The sequence below is a fragment of the Scyliorhinus canicula genome, chromosome 13, assembly GCF_902713615.1.
Source record: "Scyliorhinus canicula chromosome 13, sScyCan1.1, whole genome shotgun sequence".
In the NCBI taxonomy this organism is placed as follows: domain Eukaryota; kingdom Metazoa; phylum Chordata; class Chondrichthyes; order Carcharhiniformes; family Scyliorhinidae; genus Scyliorhinus; species Scyliorhinus canicula.
The window spans coordinates 102,267,903-102,293,093 of NC_052158.1; the positions used below are offsets into that span (position 1 = coordinate 102,267,903).

The 25,191-nt window shown below is 40.0% G+C and overlaps 1 protein-coding gene across 2 annotated transcripts; it reads left to right on the forward strand.

Annotated features, from left to right (window-relative positions):
- Window positions 1–294: 294 nt before the first annotated feature.
- ccnl1a (cyclin L1a) lies at window positions 295–23,702 on the forward strand. 2 transcript variants are annotated; one of them, XM_038817075.1, is made up of 11 exons: window positions 295–550; window positions 650–724; window positions 1,935–2,044; window positions 10,443–10,563; window positions 10,651–10,715; window positions 15,398–15,497; window positions 15,927–16,031; window positions 16,718–16,859; window positions 20,445–20,556; window positions 20,901–20,993; window positions 22,928–23,702. In XM_038817075.1, the coding sequence occupies exons 1-11, from the start codon at window positions 347–349 to the stop codon at window positions 23,280–23,282; spliced, it is 1,482 nt and encodes a 493-aa protein (XP_038673003.1). In that variant the 5' UTR covers window positions 295–346; the 3' UTR covers window positions 23,283–23,702. The 2 variants fall into 2 exon arrangements, with proteins under 2 accessions (XP_038673003.1, XP_038673004.1); XM_038817076.1 differs by having other exon boundaries at window positions 366–552; window positions 653–724.
- The last annotated feature ends 1,489 nt before the right edge of the window (window positions 23,703–25,191 follow it).

A 25,191-nucleotide genomic window follows, 5' to 3' on the forward strand; every position in this document is an offset into this window, starting at 1 on the left:
CCCGATGCAATAAGTTCCGGGCACATCCCCTTCCGCGAAGGGGGAGGTGAAGAGGCTGGACTTTCCAGAAATTACGTCACGGCATTTCCCCACCGCAATTGCGAAACTCGCACCGTCCTCTCACGCAGAAGGGAGCTTAGGTGGCTTGGGAGAATACGGAATCACGAGAGCGGCACCCCCGCGTCGTTTTCGAGGTGTTTTGCTCGCCGTGTTGCAGTGTTTTTGTGAGGGTCTATATTGCGGCGGGGATCGATACGGCTCGGAGCTGTGGGTTGGGTGGCGCGCACTGCGCCTGCGCCGCGCCAGCTGCCCTTTTTTCCCCATTTTATTTTTTGTTGGAGACAAAATGGCGGCGAGCGAGGGGATTCTGATCGGGGACAAGGTTTACTCGGCCGTCTTCCTCACCATCGACAACTCCCTCATCCCCGAGGAGAAGCTCTCGCCCACCCCGTCCATGCAGGATGGCCTGGACCTGGAAGTGGAGACCGACCTGCGGATCCTGGGCTGTGAACTGATCCAGTCGGCCGGGATCTTGCTGCGTTTACCGCAGGTGGGTATGGGCGGCCGGGCGGTGGCGGTGGGGCGGCCGCGCCTCGTATCATCCTCAACTTCCACCTCGCTAAAACTCTGCTCGTTCTCTGCCCCGCAGGTGGCCATGGCTACGGCCCAGGTCCTGTTCCAGCGCTTCTTCTTCTCCAAGTCCTTCGTCAAACACAGTTTCGAGGTGAGTCCCCGGGACGGGAGGGAGGCGGGATCCTCTCGGCGGGTCCGCCTGCCCCGGGAGAGCTTGGCTGGGTGTCTTTACGTTGTTCGGGCCCGGCAGAAACCTGCTGCAAATGGAGGCTGGGCCGGGTGGTTCATCCAAGATGGAAGCGGCCTTGTGGCGACTGTTGACTTGTCGCCTCTCCCCGGGAGAGAGAGCCTGCCCCGGGAGGCGGGACGAGTTCTGTTTCTAGCTTGCTCCGTCAACATCGGGGTTCTCACTAGCTTTGTAAAATCTGTGGAGTTGGATTGCATTTTCGCCGTAACTTGCAGTGCGATATATTAGGGAATTTCCTGTTCCACCGCTAAATTTGTGCAACATTGGGTGTGAGCCAAGTTGTCCCATTCAATTGCATCATGTCTGGTCTGATTCTTATCTCCTGCCCGCCTGGATTCCATAAACTCGGTGCTTTGTCTCGCCATCTTAATTCCACTTTTGCAATTTTCAATTGATCCCTTCATCACAACTCCTTGTGAGGGTCGAGAATGCGTTTCAAATTTTGCTGGCCCTTTGTGTGAAAAGGTGCTTAATGAAATCGCTCTTTCATGTCCTAGATTAATTTTCAATACCCTCCTGCTTCCCATCAGAGGAGATGAGTCGAAAGAGAAAAGACTATCAAGCCTGAGAGGATGGTGATGAATTCAGTTATGCCTTTTAAAAGGAATTGGATCCATACCTAAAGATAAATACAGAGAAAAAGGGCAGTGGAGTGGAACTAATTGAATCACTCTTGTGGAGAGCTGTTACAGACTCTATGGGCTGAATGGCCTTTTATGCTGTAATTATTCTGTGATATAACTACTTTGTAATCATAAAATATCTGTCATAGATCATCTTTCACTAAAACAAACAGGTGCCCTGCTGGCTTCAAAGACTTTAGCTTTTCATCCTCTAAGATTGGGGGGGCGGTCTAGCTAGTAAATCCTCGTCCAGTTAAATTTCATCCTTTAACCATGCTTCAGATTCACAACAATGCAATGCCATGAGATTTGTTTTGAGATGTATTCCATACCTGTGCAATGTTTTTAAAAAAAACATTAAACTGGATATTCAAAGATCAAATAATGCTTTTTCTATTGCATGGTATATTGTCCCTGTTAAAAAGTAATCCACTGACCCATTTGGATAAACATGGCAGATCAGCTGGTAATAAAAATTGATTATTTTTCAGATTGTTGCAATGGCTTGTATCAATCTTGCATCAAAAATTGAAGAAGCTCCTCGCCGTGTGAGAGATGTGATAAATGTATTCCATCATTTGCGTCAGCTAAGAGGCAAAAGGTAAGCCCTTTTCTTCAACTCGTGTTTGCTGATCAAAAAGCATTCCTTAACATGCCCAAGCTTTCAGGAGTCTTACTAATCAGTTGCACCTGATCTTCACTGTTGGCTGAGTGGGGAAAACCGTGATGTAATGAGCCATGCAGACCAGGATGGCCCCAGGTTCAATTCTTGGCCTGTGTGGAGTTAGCAGACCTTAGTACCATCGGTGCTACACTTGGTTACAATAATCCAGTGTGTTGGGGAAGGATGAACACACAGAATCCATTACTGCACTAACTCCCAGTGTGTTGGTGGGGAAGGATAAACAGGAAGAATTCACTACTGCCTAATAACTCCTGCTGGAAAATGTTCAAGCGGATAGGCTGCATTTAAGTTTGTGACCAAGTAGTCTGCTTACGTTCATTGTCTAAGCTTGTGGGCGAAGAGTAGCCACTTTTTTAATGTGGTGTAAGTGATCTCCTATCACAATGAAACCTGTGCTCTGGGGTGAGTCATAATCTTTTAAAAACACAATTTCGATGGGGAACAAGCTCAAAAGATAGTCAGCGATGACCAGTTGATCTGACTAGAGGGAATTTTACAACTTTAAGTTTAGCTTTGGCAATAAGACATTAATTTTAAACATCAAACTAAAATAGAGAAACTAAGATAAGCTAGGGAGTCATAATATATTTGAGGAGTACTGTATCAAATTGATAGCTGTGAGACATCAAATTAAGTTGAAAGGAGATATTTCTCCTTTCCCTTAATACCGTGAAATAAGTTAGGTAAGAATGGCATATCACTGTTATTAATGAACTTTGTTCTGTTGTGATCAGGTTTAACTACACTTTTAGCACTATGCAGGAGTGTTGCTGTTGGAGGGAGGCTGGTTTTCCTTCCATAGATTGCGCACTCCTTGTATAGTATAAACAGCTCCAGTCTAAAATGTGGGTCTACGGTTCTGCCAACAATGTAAGTGCAAGGAGGGAACACACAAGCAATGGTCTTCTGTGACCCAAACTATAGCACCAAATATAAAAGTTCCTTTTAGTTAGCTTGCAAAAATGTTGACTGGAATCTAGAATTTGTGAATTGGCCAATTAGATGAGAGCTATGTAAAAGGAACTAATGGCATTCTGGAGTTCACTGGCACGTTCGAGTCATGATGCTCCTTCCCATCTCCGAAGAAGGCAGTCTGGAAACACTGGCACAAGACAACACGTAACTAGATAAATGGCAGAATGAATCTGCGTAGCTGAGCCTGACTATTTAAATCTACTCCAAACACATTACCACTTCATTTGCATATGTAGCAGAAAACCAAAATATTTACAAATATTGACTTCCTAAACTTTGAACATCTGTAAAAATTTGCAATTGCATTCTAATGCTCTATTTTGTGAATTTGTATTTTTTGTATATCGGCTGCTTAACTGAAGCTTGTAAATTTTTTACTTAATTGGTGAACCACCGAGTTGTGTAAATAAGATAATGGAAGAAGTGATTTCTTGCATAAATAAAATTGAATGGCTAATTGGTTTTTAATCTTCAGAATTTTAAATTCTATGGTAACCTGTTGTATCACAGTTGTGGGGAAGGGGGGAAAGTTGACCTCTTTTTCTCCATATTTATTGGCTTAGTGATCCACCAAGAAGAATTCCTTTGTCAAAAAAGGAAAAATATGACAAACCATAATTTCGCAGGATTTCTGATAGTTTCAAAAAAATCATTGATAGAGAATGATTAGTCTTCAATAATACACTTTGTATATGAAAATCGGGTTGCTTCTTGCTGTGATCAATTTTACTATTGTGCATTAAGTTAAAATGCAATATTGACTTTTATTCTTTTTTCCCTTGCAACCAACCTAACAGCGACCAACTACATTTACCAAAGACTGGGTGATGTGGAATGGTACGTAAAGATGAAGCTGTCGACATGGCAACAGTGAAAATAAGAAGTGCCGTTTGATCCCGATGGAGAACCAGTGCTCTTTGAACGGGTCACTGGAATCGGGGGCTTTGGAAGGTTGGGCACAGCACCATTAAAACCTAGGAACTCCTGTACTTGGTTCTCAGCTTTTTGTCTTTGCTGTCCAGGTGGTACCATCGCATTTTTGCCTTGGCTTTTTTATAACTATTTACTCTGAATGACAGGGAGGTTAGTATGTTTCTTCAGAAACTTGAAACTTGTTAAAAAAATCAAATTGCTTTTTTCAATTTATAATGGAACCTTTAAAAGCCTGAGCTAGTGAAGTATTGTTAGAGATAGACCAAAATGTTTTTTTTACATTACTCTGCTTAAGTTTTAGAACTTGGTTTTTGAAAGTAAGGGTAGAATTGTGTGATAAATTGAGGAATTCCTGTTAATGGAAAACATGCCCCAGCGTTTGCACTTCTGTAAAAAAAAAAGAAGAAAAAAATTGCAGTGTGATTACAGGATAGAAGTTCTCTTATTTTATAAGTTCTTTTAGAAACGGTGGTTATAATACTCCAAAATACAGCATGTGGATTGTGCTAGGGGTGACAAATTCTGACTAGCAATTTTCAACCTTTCAAAACCCTTGCTAAGTTTCACTTGGGACATTTAACGATGCCAGCTGAAACCTAATTTGGTTCAAATTAAAGCCTTATCTCTGAGTGAAACATCTTTAGTTCAAGGCTTTCTCCAGGACTCGATGGTGCAATCTAGATTGATGTTTCAGTGTGATTTTTGAGGGAATGCTGCATTGTTAGGTGATGCCTTTTTGATGAGATGTTCAACTAAAGTCCACCTTGAGGGTGCAGGTAATTGCAAATCTAATTTCCGACAAGTTCTTCTAACAGTTCTGTGGAATCTTTATCAAACACCTAATGTTTACAACCCTTTTTTGTTGAGGGTTGTCTTGTGTAGAACTTTTCCGTCACCCAGCACCAGACATAAGTTAACTTTGGCTGTTCCATCTCATAACTGTATTGTTGAATTTTGCTGCTTGTACTGCAGATGTTTTACACGTAGTTTTAACTTTCTAGGGATTGGATGGTTAATTGCTATATAAATATGTCTTTAAGGTGCATTTACTCCATGACCCTAGTGCTGATGCAAAGTAGTTTTACTGCACATTGACCTTGCAGCTGAAGTTCAACTTGGAGCCAGGCTTCAATTGACATTGGAATAAGAGAAAGTTCAATTTTTTTGTTTTGGAGGGGCACCACATTCTGCTTTAAACCAGAATCAGTTAGGATTTTTTTACACTGGCACCAAACTTCTGTAAATGCACCCATATTTTCTTGGGGGTGTCTAAACTACAGGAAGACTTTCCAGCCGTGCAATCCCAATTGCTCTTGCTGTCGTGTGCTTTTGGATACCGGAATTTGCTACATTGAACTTTGTTGCCGTGGTGTTTTGGATTTGTTCTTGGCACTGAACTGCTAAAAGTTGATAACCTAACAACACCACTGAAGAAACAGTGCTAGTTCTTATGAAACAAATAGATCTCGATTCAAATTGGTTAACCAATATCATCCAAAATAATTGACTAATGCCTGGAAGATCGTGGGCAACACGTCAAACAACAGGACAATGCAATAGCACTTGGCTTTGGAGTAAGTAAAACTTAGCCTATGATCTTGACGCTGCTGTCCGATAATGGTAAACGAATATAAATGTGCTGTCAACACGAGAATTGAAAAACATTTTCTAATTTATACCAGACCAGAATCAAAATTGGAAACATGATATCACAATACATTAAATTTTGGAAGATTATATTTGCAAAGAAACTCATGTTTGCAATATTAATTGGCAAAATAATCATTTGGTAAAGTGTCCCCCACTAAAATAGTTCTTTCAAGTGTGCTGTTAGGGCTGAATATTTTAATTGTCAGTGAAAAGCAACACCAAATTTATTGCATGGTGTCAGGAAAAATAGTTTCATGTTTTTAATCCAACACAATATAAACAGCGTTTTTAGCAGGTAACAATTGCGTTTTTGTTATTTCCCAAGACATTTTGAGGGGAGTGACTAAATAGTCAATAACGGTTAAGGGATAGGACAAGTGTATGCAGAAGTCATTTACTCCTTTATTTTAATTGCCGTTATTTTTTTAAAATATGCTAGGCCAAATGCACAGCCGATTCAGAATGCAGAGATGTAGGTTACAGTATCAGATTCTTTGTAGTCCAGCTCAAGGCACGAGGAAATGTAAAACCTGGTTCTACAATGCCACCAGCTGTAAGGGTGTAATTAGCGCATAGCAATTTCACATGTGCAGTTTCCACTATAAAATGTACACCTCAGTTATTAACAATGGGAAGTTCAACACAAAACAAGGTCTTAAAATATTTTTCTAAGATAATCTGGATCATTATAGTGACAGGTAGATGAATGAATGAGCATTTATCTAAAACTGATTTTAAAATTCACTACACGCTTGTGATGGGTTTTCTCATTTTAAGTAATTTAATTGGTGATATCCCTGTGGTCCCTCAAAAATAAACTCGGCCTTGAGAGGTTGTGGGTTTCGATAGATTACTGGTCATGGAGATAACTTCCAACCAAGCGACTTATTTTTTCCTCATCAGTATTCATTTTTCCAGCAGTGCATTCAGAAGCAGTAACCAATTCCGGCCAATGATTTTGTTTTTCCTTGTACGTGCTTAGCCTGTTGAGTCCACTTGTAGCAAATGCTGTCCTGGTTGAGCTCTCACAAGGTTTTCACCACAGAACTGCTGGTCTATTTTCTCAGTACTTCATGGAGGTAGCAATTTCATCAACTTTCAGAATTTATTTTGTCAAAAAAGAATAGTGGACGCTCATCAATAGTAGATTGCGAATGGAAATCTGGAGAACATGTTGGATGACTGATAAATCTGTTACTTGGGAAATTGCTTATGTTCATTAATCACATTGACCTGTGTTTGAATGTTCCACCATTGAAACTTAATTTTCTAGTTAAACCATTCAGTTCAAAAGGTACAAGATTCTACAGCATGGACATTTATTTTAATACCTTGTATCTAAAAATTATTAGTGCACTACCGTAACTGTTTAACATGTTTAATTTTATGAATTTAAAATACTTGGTGAATGAATATTTGGAAATAAACTTGGCCAATTCCCAAAATCCAAAGAGAAAATAGTGTGACTCAAAGGCAATTAGGGATGTGCAATAAATGTTGGGCCAGCCAGCGAAGCCCACATCCCTTGAATTAATTTTTAAAAAATGTAAAATCAATTTGACATTGCGTTTCACTAAATTGTGGTATTTTGTGAATACAAATGTTTAGTATTTAAGTAGAACATTCATTTTCATACTAATCAATCATGTCACCCGTAACAGTTAATGTTTTAGCATTTAGAAACATATTTTGGAAAAGTGTTCTCGTGAGTACATAAAACGGTTCAGGCAGTGAGCGACCAAGGAGGTCATGGACCTGACTGGCTGCCCCTCTATCTCGGCCGGGTGTCCCTTGAGAGGGAGCATGCGTTGTTCTCGGGAACCATCAAGGCCTTCCATTCCCACTGGGCATCTCGAGGATTGGGGGTGCCGAATTGACCGTTTTAATCACATTTTAGCATTGTGTTTTAAAGTTTCATTTAAAAAAAAAAAAAATTTAAGCCTGTATCCCTTTATGAGTCAGTTTATTTAATTTAGTTTATTTGGTTTAATCAAAATAGTTGCTATTCCCAAGCATTGAACTCCAATTCTCATACAAGAGTTAAGGCAATTTTTCCATAAGCGCTGTGTTATAAATGGGGAGAGGCCTGATGCCCTGTTTTCACCCAAAGTAACCCTGAATTTTGTACTCTTTCAATTATAAAATGTTATAAGACACAAGATTCACTTGGTAAAAGTTTCTTTGAGCAGCGACCAAGTGCCTTGGATCAGGAAGATGGGTGACACAGTACTTCGATTAACTTGTTCACTGGCATGTGTCATATAAGCAAATCCTACACTGTAATTACGGAACAGTACCAATTTATAAATGTTGGAAGTGCAGTTGGTTGTAATTTAAATGGTAAAGTCGAGGACATATTCTACAATTAATTGGGTGCATTTATAAAATACGCTTATTGTTGGCCCCAGTAAAAAAAAAAAATTCAACTGAGAAGATTAGAGTCTACAGATCAGGAAGTCTTCTGTGGAGTTGTATTATGTAATGTAGAAATGTGTGGGTTGCATGTGGTTGGGATAAGAAGGTATAAAATACGGGCACTGGAATTTACTGAGTATAGTAATATACTAATAGTAAAACAAATACAAATGTATCCTCTGGTTTTGGATTTACTAATGTATATAATCTTTGGTGGCTTTGTGTTTTTTTAATGTTTATTTGTTATGGGACATGGGCGTCACTGGGCCAGCATTTATGGCCATCCCTAATTGCCCTTGAGGGGGCAGTTAAGAGTCACCCACATTGCTGTGGGTCTGGAGTCGCATGTAGGCCAGACCAGGTAAGAACGCAGATTTCCTTCCCTAAAGGACATTAGTGAACCAGGTGGGTTTTTACAGCAATCGACAATGATCTCATGGTCATCATTAGACTTTTAATTCCCAATTTTTATTGAATTCAAATTTCACCGGCTGCAGTGGCGGGATTCAAACCCGGGTTCCCAGAGCATTACCCTGGGTTTCTGGTTTACTAGTCCATTGACTATGCCACCGCCTACCCTGTTCAGTAACTGCGTGCTCTATGTGGCATCTTCATACTTTCATGTAGATTTTGGGCAGAGATATATAAAATTACACATAGTAATTTTTACTAAGTTATGTTTCATAACCACCTTAAAGGTGCTGCCTGTAAGAGAAGGAATAATAAGACTGCCCTGAAATCTGCCAATGTTTGGCGGTTGATTATCCGTTATAGTATAATAACTTACAAGTTAGTCAGTTTTAGATGCAGTGAGCATCAATAACTGTTGAATTAAGATTGACTTTAAATTAATCACTCTGGGGAGGTGGTGGGAGCAGGTACGCTAGCGGCATTTAAGGGGCATCTAGACAAATATATGAATAGGGTGGGAATGGAAGGATGCAGACTCCGTAAGTGCGTATGGTTTTAGTTTAGGCAGGTACGATGGTCAGCGCAGGCTTGGTGAGCCGTAAGGGCCTGTTCTCTCTGCTGTTTGTTCTATTACCCAATTAGAATATTCCAGTGCTTACTGATGCATACATCAGAAAACATTAATTAGCTTAAGTTCTGAAGAAGGAAATATCTGCCAATGCATCATCCTATTTAGAAGTAGGTTGTTGATCAGCAGTGTTACTGACTTGTAATTGGAAGGTAGCCTTGGTAGAATAGAAATGAAATTGCCAATAAAGTAGTGGGAGTCATACCCATCTACGGAAAATAACTTGTTAAAACTAATGTTATTGATATGGAAATACCATTAAACATTACCTTCAGTGGGGCTAATTATATCATGGATTGGTTGGGAGTAGGACCAGTATATAAAAAGTATTGGGACAGAGTTGCAATTTGTTGAGTGCCAAAATATTCAGTTCAGATCTGTAATATATTTAAGTCATACGATTTAACTATACCTTCTAAAGCCACCATTTAAAGAGGCAATAAATACAATCCTACACCATTTTTTTGAATTTCGATATGATGGGGCTGGCGTGGAACATTGAGTAGAAGCTTGCCTTTTGAATAGATGCTTGTTGTTATTTTTTTTATTAAGAGAATGCTTTTTTAAAGACTTGCAAACGTTTGGTCTTGAATCAGAATAATACCCGGTTGATTTTCTCAGTTGCTTTTGAAGTCTTTGTTTTAAGTAATGCAGTAAGCAATTTAGACATCAGATAAGTCCGTTAGATTTAATTTTACAGAATCTTTTCTGTGGTTTTAAAATGATATTGAAAAAAGACTTGGTTGTGTAGTTTTGTGAGCAGATTGGCACCAGAAGTACGAACAAAACATTTTAGTAGTTGTATGAAGAGATTACCATTCTGAATGAAGTTCTGTACATTTTGTGCATCTAAATTTATATCTAATTGTCAGGTTTTAAGAAACGTGGTCTTCATTGTAGCATAATAGAGCATGGTGTTGGTTAAAATGTGTATATTAAGAAAATGCACATGATTTAGCTTTTTGAAGTTTAGGTATGTATAACGTTCTGTGAATTCTTTACAGAAATTGCTAACCATTTATCTTTTTTAATGGCCTTATTTTCTTGGATAGGTTCTACTACTCTAGAATATTATTTCATTCATAACTGGTGGTAACTGCTAAACAGGTTGTTCAGCATATTTGCTGTATAATTTTCAGTTTGAAATGGACAGCACAAGACCAAAGCTTTGGAAGCAGTTACAGGAGTTTCTTCTGGTTGGTTGGAAGGGGAAAAAATGTCCCTGTAGAGAATTAGAAGACCGAGCTAGTTCCGACTGTTTTTGTTTTAGACTTGCAAATAGTTTTGATTTTTTTAAACCAGGACTCCAACACCACTGATACTTGATCAAAACTACATTAACACCAAAAACCAAGTGATCAAAGCAGAAAGGCGAGTGTTGAAGGAATTGGGATTTTGCGTTCATGTAAAGCATCCACACAAGGTAAGTGTGCAGTCAGTTGCATTTTACTCCTGTAGAACTGGAAGTTTTGTTTTAAAATGACAAATCTAATTCTTTTCTCCCTACTAGATAATTTTTATGTATCTTCAAGTCCTTGAGTGTGAACGGAATCAAACACTTGTCCAAACAGCCTGGTAAGTTCCTGCTTTCACTATGTAAAGCCAAGGAAACTATCTGACATTAAAATAATATTTAATATATATCCATAAGACCATAAGACATAGGAGTGGAAGTAAGGCCATTCGGCCCATCGAGTCCACTCCGCCATTCAATCATGGCTGATGGGCATTTCAACTCCACCTACCAGCATTCTCCCCATAGCCCTTAATTCCTCGCGACATCAAGAATTTATCTATCTCTGCCTTGAAGCCATTTAGCGTCCCGGCCTCCACTGCACTCTGCGGCAATGAATTCCACAGGCCCACCACTCTCTGGCTGAAGAAATGTCTCCGCATTTCTGTTTTGAATTTACCCCCTCTAATTCTTAGGCTGTGCCCACGGGTCCTCGACTCCTCGCCTAACGGAAACAGTTTCTTTGCGTCCATCCTTTCTAAGCCATGTATTATCTTGTAAGTTTCTATTAGATCGCCCCTTAACCTTCTGAACTCCAATGAATACAATCCCAGGAACGCCAGCCGTTCCTCATATGCTAGACCCGCCATTCCAGGGATCATCCGTGTGAATCTCCGCTGGACACGCTCCAGTGCCAGTATGTCCTTCCTGAGATGTGGGGCCCAAAACTGGACACAGTACTCCAAATGGGGCCTAACCAGAGCCTTATAAAGGCTCAGTAGCACATCGCTGCTTTTATATTCCAACCCTCTTGAGATAAATGACAACATAGCATTCGCTTTCTTAATCACGGATTCAACCTGCATGTTTACCTTTAGGGAATCCTCGACTAGCACTCCCAGATCCCTTTGTACTTTGGCATTATGAATTTTCTCACCGTTTAGAAAGTAGTCTATGCTTGGATTCTTTTTTCCAAAGTGCAAGACCTCACATTTTCTCACGTTGAAATGCATCAGCCATTTCCTGCACCACTCTCCCAAACTGTCTAGATCCTTCTGCAGCCTCCCCACTTCCTCAGCACTACCTGCCTGACCACCTAACTTCGTATCATCAGCAAACTTCGCTAGAATGCCCCCAGTCCCTTCATCCAGATCATTAATATATATGGTGAACAGCTGCGGCCCCAACACTGAACCCTGTGGGACACCGCTGGTCACCGGCTGCCATTCCGAAAAAGAACCTTTTATCCCAACTCTCTGCCTTCTGTCAGACAGCCAATCCTCAACCCATGCCAGTAGCTCACCTCGAACACCATGGGCCCTCACCTTACTCAGCAGCCTCCTGTGTGGCACCTTATCAAAGGCCTTTTGGAAATCCAGATAGACCACATCCACTGGGTTTCCCTGGTCTAACCTACTTGTCACCTCCTCAAAGAATTCTAACAGGTTCGTCAGGCACGACCTCCCCTTACTAAATCCATGTTGACTTGTTCTAATCCGACCCTGCTCTTCCAAAAAATTAGAAATCTCATCCTTAACGATCGATTCTAGAATTTTACCAACAACCGAGGTTAGGCTAATTGGCCTATAATTTTCCATCTTTTGTCTTGATCCTTTCTTGAACAAGGGGGTTACAACAGCGATCTTCCAATCGTCCGGGACTTTCCCTGACTCCAGTGATTTTTGAAAGATCTCAACCAACGCTTCCGCTATTTCTTCAGCCACCTCCCTCAGAACTCTAGGATGTAGCCCATCGGGGCCAGGAGATTTGTCAATTTTAAGACCTTTTAGCTTTTTTAGCACCATCTCTTTTGTAATGGCAACCATACTCAACTCAGCCCCCTGACCCTTATAATTTTTGGGATATTACTAACGTCTTCCACTGTGAAGACAGACGCAAAGTACTTATTAAGTTCTCCAGCCATTTCCTCATCTCCCATCACTAGCCTTCCAGAATCAGTTTGAAATATCAAATTCACAGAGCTAAAAATTGACGATTGGCATTCTAACTTTTGTAATTGTATCCATACAGAAACGGGTACAGACAATTCAGTGTAGCAACTCTTTTTTTTAATGGTGTGCGTTTGTACTGTAAATTCTTGATGAACATGATCCTGTAATTTTTATATACTGTTTTTCATGGCTTGTTTACTATCATAAAGGAGAACTCAATTTAACATTGTTCTTTTTTCTACTCTTTTTAATTAAAGGGTAGTCCATGATAAGTCATAGAACTCAAAGAACTCTGCCCTCTGAACTGCTTCTCAACTACATGACCTCAGGATGGCCTTTGATTGGTTGCCCCTTCAGCCAATCCAGTGCAAGCTCTCATCCGAGACAGCTATTCACTGCAGTGGTCACAAAACATCTGGCAACATCATCTAGTTCTGGCGGGGTTTTGAAGGATTTGTATTGACTTTTGGAAATGGATGTTCAACACGTGTACTTGCAATAACTTAGGTTATATGTCTAATGTTTCTAGTTGACTTAAGTTTTAGAATTAATTTTTAAAGCATGGTGAAGAGAAGGAACTCTATCTTATCAATTGGTACACTATACTCTTGAGTATTTCACATCAGCATAAAAGATTTTGCAGCATACTACTGAGGATTTTAGATTATTTTACCCTAACCGTGACAAACTTTGCAGCCAAGAATTCTCTGGATGCTTCCTATTTGGATTTGTTTATTGTCACGTGTACTGAGGTACAGTGAAAAGTATAAAAGTAAGCGGCTCAACAGATCATTAAGTACTTGAAAAGGAAATAAAATAAAATACATAATAGAGCAACACAAGGTACACAATGTAACTACATAACACCGGCATCGGGTGAAGCATACAGGGGTGTAGTGTTAATAAGGTCAGTGCATCAGTGAGTCGTTTCGGAGTCTGGTAACAGCGGGCAAGATAAGCTCACTACTAGGGGGAATGCGGATGTGGTTATAGGAATCGGTTTACAACCAATACAGTGGGAAAACCTATGCTTAGACAATGAAGTGTAAGGAATGGATTTGTGCTGCATAGGACAGGCTCAAGTATAGATGCATTGAAGCTTTGAATGCATTGGAAGCAGAAATTACTACTTCTTCAACCAGTCTATTGTAACACCAGACTAAGACTGGTAGTTATCCTGGGCTTTAAAAATGTTCTGCTGAGAAATGCCGTTTGCTTTGGTGGCTATGTGGTTCCAACATTCCGCATCCTAACCCATTCCACTTTATATCTCAAGTGGTTGCAGCTGAAATTGCAAGTCATCCAAATTTGGCCTTTCCATTCTGTTCTGGGGAACTAGATATTTTGAACACTGGAGCCAATGAAGTGGGTGTTAAGTGGGAATTTTACCACTTATTTTGCTGCTGGCTAAACTTGGTGTGAACCACATTATAATAAAATTAGCCTGCTTTCAAATTGTGATTTTAAAATACCAGGTAAAACTGGTCACTTTACACGTTACTACACAGTTTCTATTGGACTATTGCAAAAGATCTGCTAGAAAGATCTTCAATGGAATATCCTTTTCTTTGTATGCTGGTATGTTTTTGCAGAGAAAATGGAGGCATTTCTAACCCCTTCTAGATTAGTGCAATATTCACAAGTAAAATTCATGAATAATTAAAAACCCTTTTGGGCACTTTCATTTTTTCCCCCAATTGTGATTTTTTTGACATTGAGGGTAACAAAATTAAAACAATAAAAGCTGTCAACTTTATTTTAATAAAAACTTTTTATCCCATGATGCAATTTGGATATTAAAAACACCCATTATAAATGCATGAAATCTGAAATAAATGTCCTGCAAAAAAACAACCACCATTTGAGAGACTGTTTTAGATGTAATCCTTTAATGGAATTGGCATAGTCACATACCCTATGAAGGAGCTCGTCCAGCCTGACTGCAGGTTCTGATATTGAGATATGCTTGGAAATGCTGTATCAGTTCCATTCTCTCCTGACTATTCATGAAGGCAGTAACTCATATTAGGGTATGTTTCCATGCAGGTTCTGAAGCCAAGTTGCCGTTTTGATGATGCAAAATCTGCAGTAAATCATAATGGCCATTCAGATCATGGTCACAGCTGAGCTCTGGCACTTTTTCAGGCATTCCACTAGTGGAACAGAGTAGGAGCACTGCCAATGTTATTCTTGGGGTGCTGGTGCAATTAATTAATTTTTGCCTCTGGGCCATACTGAGGATGACCCATGTAATGTTTGTGCTCTATGTGCTGTCTCACATGATGCATTTCCTACTGCAGAAACGTAGGAAAACGCGAGTCATCGTGTAGTGCCTTAATGTATCCCAAAAGTAATGAATGTAGTGTTGATGTTTTCCCTTTGACTTGGGTACATTTTGTAGATATAATTCATTGTTCTGGTGAGAAGCCAGCAAGTGCCAGGAGTAGGAATAAATTATGTACTTTCTCTCTCAATTATTCTATTACTCAACTTCCAGAACAGGGACTGCATGTATCCTCTTTAGGAACCTGTGTCTGTTTAGCTTAATTTGGATTATGCTTTTACTTGAAAGATGATAGAGAATTTTAGCTGGATGTTTTGGAAAATTCCCTGCATGATTCATGCGTGTATTTATAAATTTGAAATGTGACTTAATGTGTATGTATACATATTGTGCATTCCATATTTCAAACAATACTTTTACTATTAGAAATTTTGGAGGTCTGTGCTGAAGATATCAGAGGGCAAATTGTTTCAACTAAGAAAAAAGAACAATGTTCTGAGTCTCCTTTTTTACTGTATGTACTTGGAATTAATGGACTTCTAATAACCCTGTCTCTGATGTCTTTCAGGAATTACATGAATGACAGTCTCCGTACAAGTGTATTTGTCCGATTTAAGCCAGAAACTATAGCCTGTGCTTGCATCTACCTTGCAGCTAGAGCTTTACAAGTGAGTGGAGAGTGCCTGGTTAAAAGAAAAAAGCATCTGGAATTATATATAACTTTCTGCCAAGTTTTTAAACTGCTTAACTTTTATCAGCTTGTGATAATTCGAAATAGGGCTGTCACTCTAATTTTAACATCTGGTTTAGTGACTGCCAAATTAAAAGCTCAAGATATTTTGCTGCATGCTAATTGGGAGGTAAAATAGATCCTTGCTTTTGAGTCTTAATGCCTTCTAGCTAGAACTTTGATAAATCTAGATGATTTTCTATAGTGCAGCTCCCTGAGTTAAGGGAAAATCCAAGATAGGTAGGTATCAATATGGTTGTCAACTAATAATTTAGCTAGTGGTATTTATTAATAGACATTTGCAATTCAATGTTGCATGCAATTATTTATTTGTATTGCTCAGCTTAGTTGTTTTTCTTTACTTCAGATTGTTTTACCAAATCGTCCTCATTGGTTTGTACTTTTTGGTGCAAAAGAGGAGGAAATCCAGGATATCTGCATCACCACTTTAAAACTTTACACTCGAAAGAAGGTCAGTTAGATGAGTAATATTTAAGTATCATCTTCTCAGATTGCAAAACTATCCCAATTAGTTAAAAGATTGAGTATCCATTGCGTAATACATATGTAGCCTTTGGGCCTACGGCATAATTGGTTCCTGAAAACTACATTGCAAGTCAGAACCAATTTTCCCATAGGAACAATGGTATAAATGGGGGGATTAGCTCCGGAACAAAGGCCGGAAATCACTCCTGGAGAGCGCGTATCAACCCTTTCCCTGTCCTGTCAAACAGCTGAGGTGACTTTTGATGTCTGCACAAATTGGCTCACGTTCTTTAGTTCGTGTGGAGGATATAATGAAACCATTGATCACTGTCAATTGCCTGTTTAACTTTGAACTTCTAAGTCTTGAGTGCTTGTTAAATACACCATGGTGGAATAAATGCATTAAAATTATAATACTTGTGCCAAAAAAATTAACAGCATAAAACTAATTTCCAACTTAATACGACTGCTCAAAATGTCCAGTTATACAGATGGGCTGCGCAGAACATCAATGTGGACGTATGAGTACGCTGGTGTAGTGTAAATTCAAAATGGGGTGGCAATTTAAAAACATTAAGTGCCATTCTTCGTAGCTGTAAAGTAGAGGATTGCCTGTACTGCACCTAGTAGCTTTTGATTTGTTACGTTTCATCAATAACTATGTCTTAACAGCCTAATTATGAACATGTGGAGAAAGAAGTAGAAAAGAGGAAAGTTGCATTACAAGAAGCTAAATTGAAAGCTAAAGGACTGAATCCTGATGGAACTCCTGCTCTTTCCACTTTGGGAGGCTTCTCTCCAGGTTCTAAACCATGTAAGTATGATGAAAGGCAGTGAAATGTTTTAGTGTCAATTTTGGAAAGGCGAAGCATACTAACTTCCGCTTTTGTGTAATAGTTTGCTTCTCATTTTCAGCCTATATCACTGGCAAGCAGCAACGGAAAAGAGCCAAATGTATCTCTCCCTGCCAATACACAACCTCTCCATTGGCAAGTCCTCTGCTCTGTCTCTTCCGAGTGACGCGCAAAACTGGGTCCCTTGTGGCCCTCTGCTAAAGCATCATAGGAGCTCTGAGGTGGTTTGACCTCCAGGCATGCAGTGTTCAGACCCAACAGCATGTGGACACGCTCCAGCACTCTTGAACCAATCATCCAGCTATGGAAAGTTGAAGGCAAAGGAAATAAACCCTGTCAAAAAATCTGGTGTGGCGTTCAAAGGAAGACTGATGTCTAAATATATAATTTTTCTTGTAATTAAGTTGGTGCCAAATATACTGGTGGGTGGCTCAATGATTAGGGCCAGGGACCCAATTTTAAATCGAACTTCAAGTGACTGGAGTTTGCGCGTTCTCCCTGTGTGCTTTTGGAGCTTCGGTGCAGATTCGATGGGCTAAATGGCCTCCACTGTAGTGGTTCTATGATGTTGTGATGTAGAAAATTACAGCACTGCGCCGATCCAGATTTTTTATCTAAACATGTCGCCTATTTTCCAAGGATCTACTTCCCTCTGTTCTCTGCCCGTTCATATCTGTCCAGATGCGTCTTAAATGATGCTACCGTGCCCGCCTCTACCACCTCCGCTGGGAAAGGGTTCCAGGCACCCACCACCCTCTGTGTAAAAGACTTTCCACGCACATCTCTCCTAAACTTTTCCCCCTCCCCTTGAAATCGTGACCCCTTGTACTCTTGGAAAAAGCTGTTGCTATCCACCCTGTCCATACCCCTCATAATTTTGTAGACCTCAATCAGGTACCACCTCAACCTCTGTCTTTCCAACGAAAACAATCCTAATCTACTCAACCTTTGTTCATAGCGAGCACCCTCCATACCAGCAACATCCTGGTGCACCACCTCTACACCCCCTCTAAAGTATCCACATCCTTCTGGTAATGTGGCTAGTTTTGCTGCGGAGCATTATCGCTAAACCGAGTTAACTGCCGCCGCATAAATCGTGATCTTATGAGACTGAACGCTGCACAATATCTTCGAACAAATATATACATTAGATATCCAATCTCTGTTTAGTAAATACGAGGAGCCCAATCTCCTACTCCAAGATTGGCCATTGGTTTGTCCAGGATAGATTTGAAATTGGGAAATGTGACACCACTGTTTAAAAAAACAAGGTAGGCAGAAAGTGGGTAATTGTAGGTCAGTTAGCTTAACTTTGGTAGTAGGGAAAATGCTGGAATCCATCAAGGAAGAAATAGCGAGGCACCTGGATGGAAATTGTCCCAATTGGGCAGACGCAGTATGGGTTGATAAAGGGCAGGTCGTGCCCAACTAATTTAGTGGAATTTTTTGAGGAACATAGAACAGTACAGTACAGAACAGGCCCTTCGGCCCTCGATGTTGTGCCGAGCAATGATCACCCTACTCAAACCCACGTATCCACCCTATACCCGTAACCCAAACAACCCCCCCCCCCCCCCCCCCCCCTAACCTTACTTTTTAGGACACTACGGGCAATTTAGCATGGCCAATCCACCTAACCCGCACATCTTTGGACTGTGGGAGGAAACCGGAGCACCCGGAGGAAACCCACGCACACACGGGGAGGACGTGCAGACTCCGCACAGACAGTGACCCAGCCAGGAACCGAACCTGGGACCCTGGAGCTGTGAAGCATTTATGCTAACCACCATGCTACTGTGCTGCCCGCAAGGACATTAGCAATGCAGTAGATAACGGGGAGCCAATGGATGTGGTATATCTGGATTTAGAACATAGAACAGTACAGCACAGAACAGGCCCTTCGGCCCTCAATGTTGTGCCGAGCCATGATCACCCTACTCAAACCCACGTATCCACCCTATACCTGTAACCCAACAACCCCCCCTTAACCTTACTTTTATTAGGACACTACGGGCAATTTAGCATGGCCAATCCACCTAACCCGCACATCTTTGGACTGTGGGAGGAAACCGGAGCACCCAGAGGAAACCCACGCACACGGGGAGGACGTGCAGACTCCACACAGACAGTGACCCAGCCGGGAATCGAACCTGGGACCCTGGAGCTGTGAAGCATTTATGCTAACGACCATGCTACCGTGCTGTCCCAAATTCACAATTCACCATTGTACTGTGTTGTACTGTGTTTCCAAAAAGCTTTTGACAAGGTGACACACAAAAGGTAGCTGCATAAGATAAAGATGCATAGCATTAAGGGTAGTAGCATGGATAGAGGATTGGTTAATTAATAGAAAGCAAAGGGTGGGGATAAATGGGTGTTTGTCTGGTTGGTAATCAGTAGCTAGTGGTGTCCCTCATGGTTCAGTGTTGGGCCCACAATTGTTCACAATTTACATAGATGATTTGGAGTTGGGGACCAAGTGCAATGTGTCCAAGTTTGCAGACAACACTAAGATGAGTGGTAAAGCGAAAAGTGCAGAGGATACTGGAAGTCTGCAGAGGGATTTGGATAGGTTAAGTGAATGGGCTAGGGTCTGGCAGATGGAATACAATGTTGACAAATGTGAGATTATCCATTTTCGTAGGAATAACAGAAAAGGGGATTATTATTGAAATGATAAAATATTAAAACGTGAGTCCCAAAAGGTTGGTTTACAGTTGCAACAGGTGATTAAGAATGGAGTTTTGTCCTTCATTGGTGGAGGGATGGAGTTTAAGACGTGGGAGGTTATGCTACAATTGTATAAGGTTGAGGCCACACCTGGAGTATTGTGTTCAATTTTGGTCTCCTTACCTGAGAAAGGACGTACTGGCTCTGGAGGGTGTGCAAAGGAGATTCACTAGGTTAATCCTGGGGTTGGATTACGAGGAGAGGTTGAGTAGACTGGGACTGTACTCGTTGGAATTTAGAAGGATGCGGGAGGATCTTGGAAACATAAAATTATGAAGGGAATAGATAGGATAGATGCGGGCAGGTTGTTTCCTCTGGCGGGTGAATGCAGAACTGGGGGCATAGCCTCAAAATAAGGAACATAGATTTAGGACTGAGTTTAGGAGGAACTTTTTCACCCAAAGGGTTGTGAATCTATGGAATTGCTTTACCAGTGAAGCAGTTGAAATTCCTTCATTAAATGTTTTTAAGATAAAGATATAGTTTTTTGAAGAATAAAGGGATTAAGGGTTGTGGTGTTCGGGCCGGAAAGTGAAGCTGAGTCCACAAAAGATCAGCCATGATCTCATTGAATGGTGGAGCAGGCTCGAGGGGCCAGATGGCCTACTTATGTTCTTAAATAGAGCCACTCTTTGTGATTTAGTTGTTGGTGTCCATTTGGTATCAAATTTGAGGCAAATCTGATGAATTGTAACTGGGGTACTTGACTTAATTTTGTATTTTAAGTTAGAGATACAGCTAAATATCCTTCACAATTAAAGTAAGATATGGTATATTTGGTACATCAAATTCTGGAAGATTTTTTTTTTGTTTAGGTTCTCCCAGAGAAGCGAAAACTGAAGACAAGACACCTGGAATTCAGAATTCTAAAGCTATCAAAAAGGAACCAGAAGACCGACAGTTGAACTCTAAAAGCCCTTACAATGGGTTAGTAATTAAGTATTTCAGTGTATTTAGAGCTGTTTAGTTCTGTCTGGTGCTAAAATGTACCCTAAAGTTGAAACACAAAATTCAATCTTGCAGGGTAGAAGTGGCCATTAGCATATGTGCTGGCTCCTTAAGATCCTTAACTGGCTAGTACAAACCCCCCCCCCCCCCCCCCCCCCCCCCCCCCCCCCCCCCCCACGCTTCATATAGCCCTGCAAACGTTTGTATACTTTTAAATTCTTGATTATGGTCATTGAGGCTTATGGTTGTATGCTCAAAATTTTGCATTGCACTTCTAAATTATCCCTCTCTAATTCAATAATTTTATCTTCCAAATTCTGTAGGCTGAGGAAAGAAGTAAAGCAAAGCCGAAACAGTAGGAGTGTCAGCCGTTCAAGGTCACGAACAAGATCAAGGTCACGTTCGCCACGAAGGCAGTAAGTATTGAAATATCTGATTAGTGGGTATAAAATATATTATAAATATATTTGTCTAACTATCATAGTCAAATCATTGTTAATAAAAATAAAGGCAATTAAGAAATGGGGCCGGAAAGCATTTTGGACTAATACTCTGGTATATGCTGTAATTTGATTTTTCCGTTTTATAGCTGAACATGTTAATTCGCCCTGTGCTTGGTGTTACTGTTTTATGTGGAACCAAGGCTAGGTATAGCAATTGGGAGAAGTGGGAATGATTGGACCAAGTTGCAGTATGTATTTTGGTCCATGATTGGAAATTGTTTATTCTGTTCCTATTTTTAAACTTGCATCAATAATATAAACTTGTCACTCGAATGAGTTGATCCCCTGTAACATTGCTCACAGTGTCCTGTCTTCATGCTGTTGCACTTGTCTTTTGTCCCTCTAAATAGGGATGGTGGGTGGTATAGATTGTGGCAGGGCAAGAAAGCAATGACTGCAAGCTGCATTTGGGTTCTTTCTAAACTCCCTTTCTGGTTTATTTGCAAGTCTTTTCTCTCCGATATGAATCTCTCTTCTAACCACCATGCTTTTAGGACAGTGACCAAAAGATCTAGAAGTTGTAACCAGAACACTTGTCATTTTTTTTCATTTCACAGCATGCAATCGTACAACCTCTTGAATTAAGTAAAAGTAAAATTTACCTCCAGCTGTTAACAAATTATTGGTAGAGTAGAGCAGAAAGTACTGGAAGCATTTATAAAAAAAAAAAAAAAAAATTTTTTTTTAAATGACTACTGCACTGATGCTTCCAGATAAACTGCAAAATCCAAATTCCGGTTTATGTAAAAACTAGGCTTATGCAAGATTGCAAAGACTTCAAAAGACAATTTGATGGATCAATATGATCAATTTGGATTTTTAGCATTTTTTAAACCTTGTTTTGAGCATTAAGAAGTTACTAAGCAAAACTGGTGGTTTGACGCAATGATCAGATTGTACATTAGGACACAGGTGAAACCTAAATATGGACATAGGAAGTTATAATGGGGAAACTTAGTGCAAGGCGCAATGAGTGTGCATGCATTCTTAATTGGGTATATTCATTGGAATCCTGTTCTGTTCAAAGTAAGACATTGTGGGCCTATATAAGCCAGACCAAATGAGGGTTGCAGATTTCTTTCCCTAAAAGGACACTAGTGAACCAGATGGGATCTGATGACAATCCATTAGTTCCATAGTCACCATTACTGAAGTTAGCTTTTTATTCCAAGTTTTATTTTATTATTTAAATTCCCTAGTTGCTACGGTGATATTAAATCTCCTGATCATTAGTAAAGACCTCAGGATTACTGATCTAGCAGCACAACCAGACAAAATACTCTGAATAGCAATACTTTACCCCAAATTATTAATTTTCTTTCTGGTAGATCAGATAACGAACACTGAGATCAAATTTAAAGTACAAGTAACCAAATAATTGTTCCGGTAAATAGTTGTCGTCTCCAAAAATGTATAGCTTTTTTTCTCCTTTTAACCGTCTTCCAGTTTTCACCTCGTTCGCTCTTGAATCATGCTTGGGTAATTTTCTTTTACAGGCATTTATAGAGTTTTATCTCAAATGGCCATTTTAATTATGAACCCAAGTGTTTGTAGGACAATCTGGTGTGTAGGAGCATCACCGCTCCATCCTTGATGATGTTTGCCTAATATTCAACTGAAATGTGAGCATGGTTACCTGATTGTCGTCTCATTCTCTATTCTGAGAACATTGAGGCTCATTTATATTGCTATGGAGAGCATAATAGAAATTGTGGCCTCGTGTGTTTGCACTTGCTCTCAAAGTATTATTTCCTCTGCCATCTTGACTAATCCCAACTCTGTACATTTCTGTTGGTGCTGGTTGTTTTGTTTTGCATTGGTTTAATTTTGTTTTTTATTTCCTTCAGTTACAATAGAAGAAGCAGATCTGGGACATACAGTTCCCGATCAAGAAGCAGATCCCATAGTCATAGTGTGTCCCCTCATCGGCATCACAATCACACGTCACCACATATCAAGTCAAAATCTCATCGCAGCGAGGAAGCAAAGATTTCTATTAGGCATGGTCACAAGAGGAAGAAATCCCATAGTCGATCACGCAGTCGTAGTAAATCCAGGGACCACTGTGATCTGGTGAAGAAACGGCGGCATGAGAAAGATCACCATAGGGAAAGGCATGAGCGATCACGATCTTATGAAAGATCCCATAAAAGCAAACATCACAGTAGTAGTCACTCAGGACACAGCAGGCATCATCGGTGAATGCTGAGAGCTAATTTAACAATAATGCCTAAATCGAATTACGTTAATGTGTAGTATATTGACTTGTAAATGATGCTTTTTATAAAGGGTTTGTTTAAAAGTTATTTGGTTTATGCAAAGATCATTAATGGAAAAACTAATGGAAAAGAATTTGCACATTTTCAGTAATATAAAAATACTTTATTGACAGTGTACAGTTAACCATGGACAAATTTGTGTATGCAGAGTTTTTCTCTATTCTACAGAATTTGAAAGGAGATTGCTGTAGAAATATACCTTATTTTTATACAATTGAAATGGAAACTGGGTATATTTAAGTATGAGTTCATTTGTTAAAACTGTGGTGATTACTTTGTTGGACTGGTTTTTAGTCTGCATGTGGTCATACATTTTTACAGAAAAATAAACATTTAAAAAAGGCTTGTGTATTCTGTTATTTGCAAGAAATTGGTTGGGTCAAGTGGAGATCACCTTCTTTGAAAGTCAATAAATACATTATTTTGTATGGAACCAGGTATATTTAATGAAAATAAATAAGGTAGATTGCAATTGAAACGTTTTAAATTTCCAATTCACTGCCTTTAAATCCATGGAGTTTCCTGCTCTCTTGAAGCTCTGCATGTTGTACAGTTATTGTACTATGTCAGAATTTCCATTTGGAGCATTTTATTTTTGTTACTAAGTTCTTCAGTCTTACATGCAAAAATACTGCTGATGCTGGGAATCTGAAATAAAATGCTGGAAAAAGTTAAATCTGGCAGCATTTTTTGAGTGACGGTTTTGCATCTATTTGATTCTTCAGGATCTGAAGAAGTCACAAACAACGTTAGAAACGCTACTTTTCTCCACAGATGCTGTCAGATCTTCCATCAGTTTTCTTACCAAAGCATTGCTTTGTTTCATGCATGATTTGTGATATGAAATTCCTCTTGAAAGTGAGAAGAGGTAAGAAAGGGCAACGACTGAACGGTTTAGGATTTGCAAATGAGAGTAGCATTACAAAGGGAGTCCATATATTCTGATTATCTATGTTACCCATATATCCAGGTTTCTGTATCTTATTGGGTTTGAATGTGGACGTATGGCAAAAACTACAGCCATTTCCTAGAGAGATTCAATCTTTGCCACAGGAGGTTCCCAGTGACTAATTTCCCATTTCCAGTTACCGCAAGCACAAATGAAATTGACCTGAATTGTAGCTGCAGATGGGTGCCATGTCTGTACTCAATTCAACTGCTACCTTCATTGATCGCTACAAACATTACTTCATGTCCAGCCAACCTGGCAATTGAATCATTATAAACTAAGAAAACAGCCTCTTGGTGAACAGCTTTAAAATACTTTACATTTTATATTTCAACATGTTACATACAAGTGTGTTATCAGAACTACATTTTCTAAGTTTGGTGACGATTATTAAATGGTTCTACAACAATCTTAGAATCTGTTGCTCACAACTCGGGACTGTAGTTGCAAGAAATGATGTTCTAATAGCCTCATAAAATCCCAAAATAATTAAATGCTATATGAGAGTATTTTAAACCCCTAATTTGTCTTTCAAACTGACCCAGCACAGCATAAAACCTGATATCAAGTCAGAATCACCACTAAGCATAGACCTTTGTGAAGGAATGACAATGGTGAAGCCTGATGTCAACATCTAAAACAAACATAGGGAGAAGGTAGCAAGTTGTGCTGATAAGAGAATGTTGCTTGCCTGGGGCTGGAATAAGAGGTTGACCATGGGTACCTGTCTCCTGGAACTGAATAGGAAAATGTAATTGAGTCTGGGCAGCATGGTAGCATAGTGGTGAGCACAGCTGCTCCAGTCTCCCAGGTTCGATTCCCGGCTGGGTCACTGCGGAGTCTGCACGTTCTCCCTGTGTGTGGTTTTCCTACGGGTGCTTTG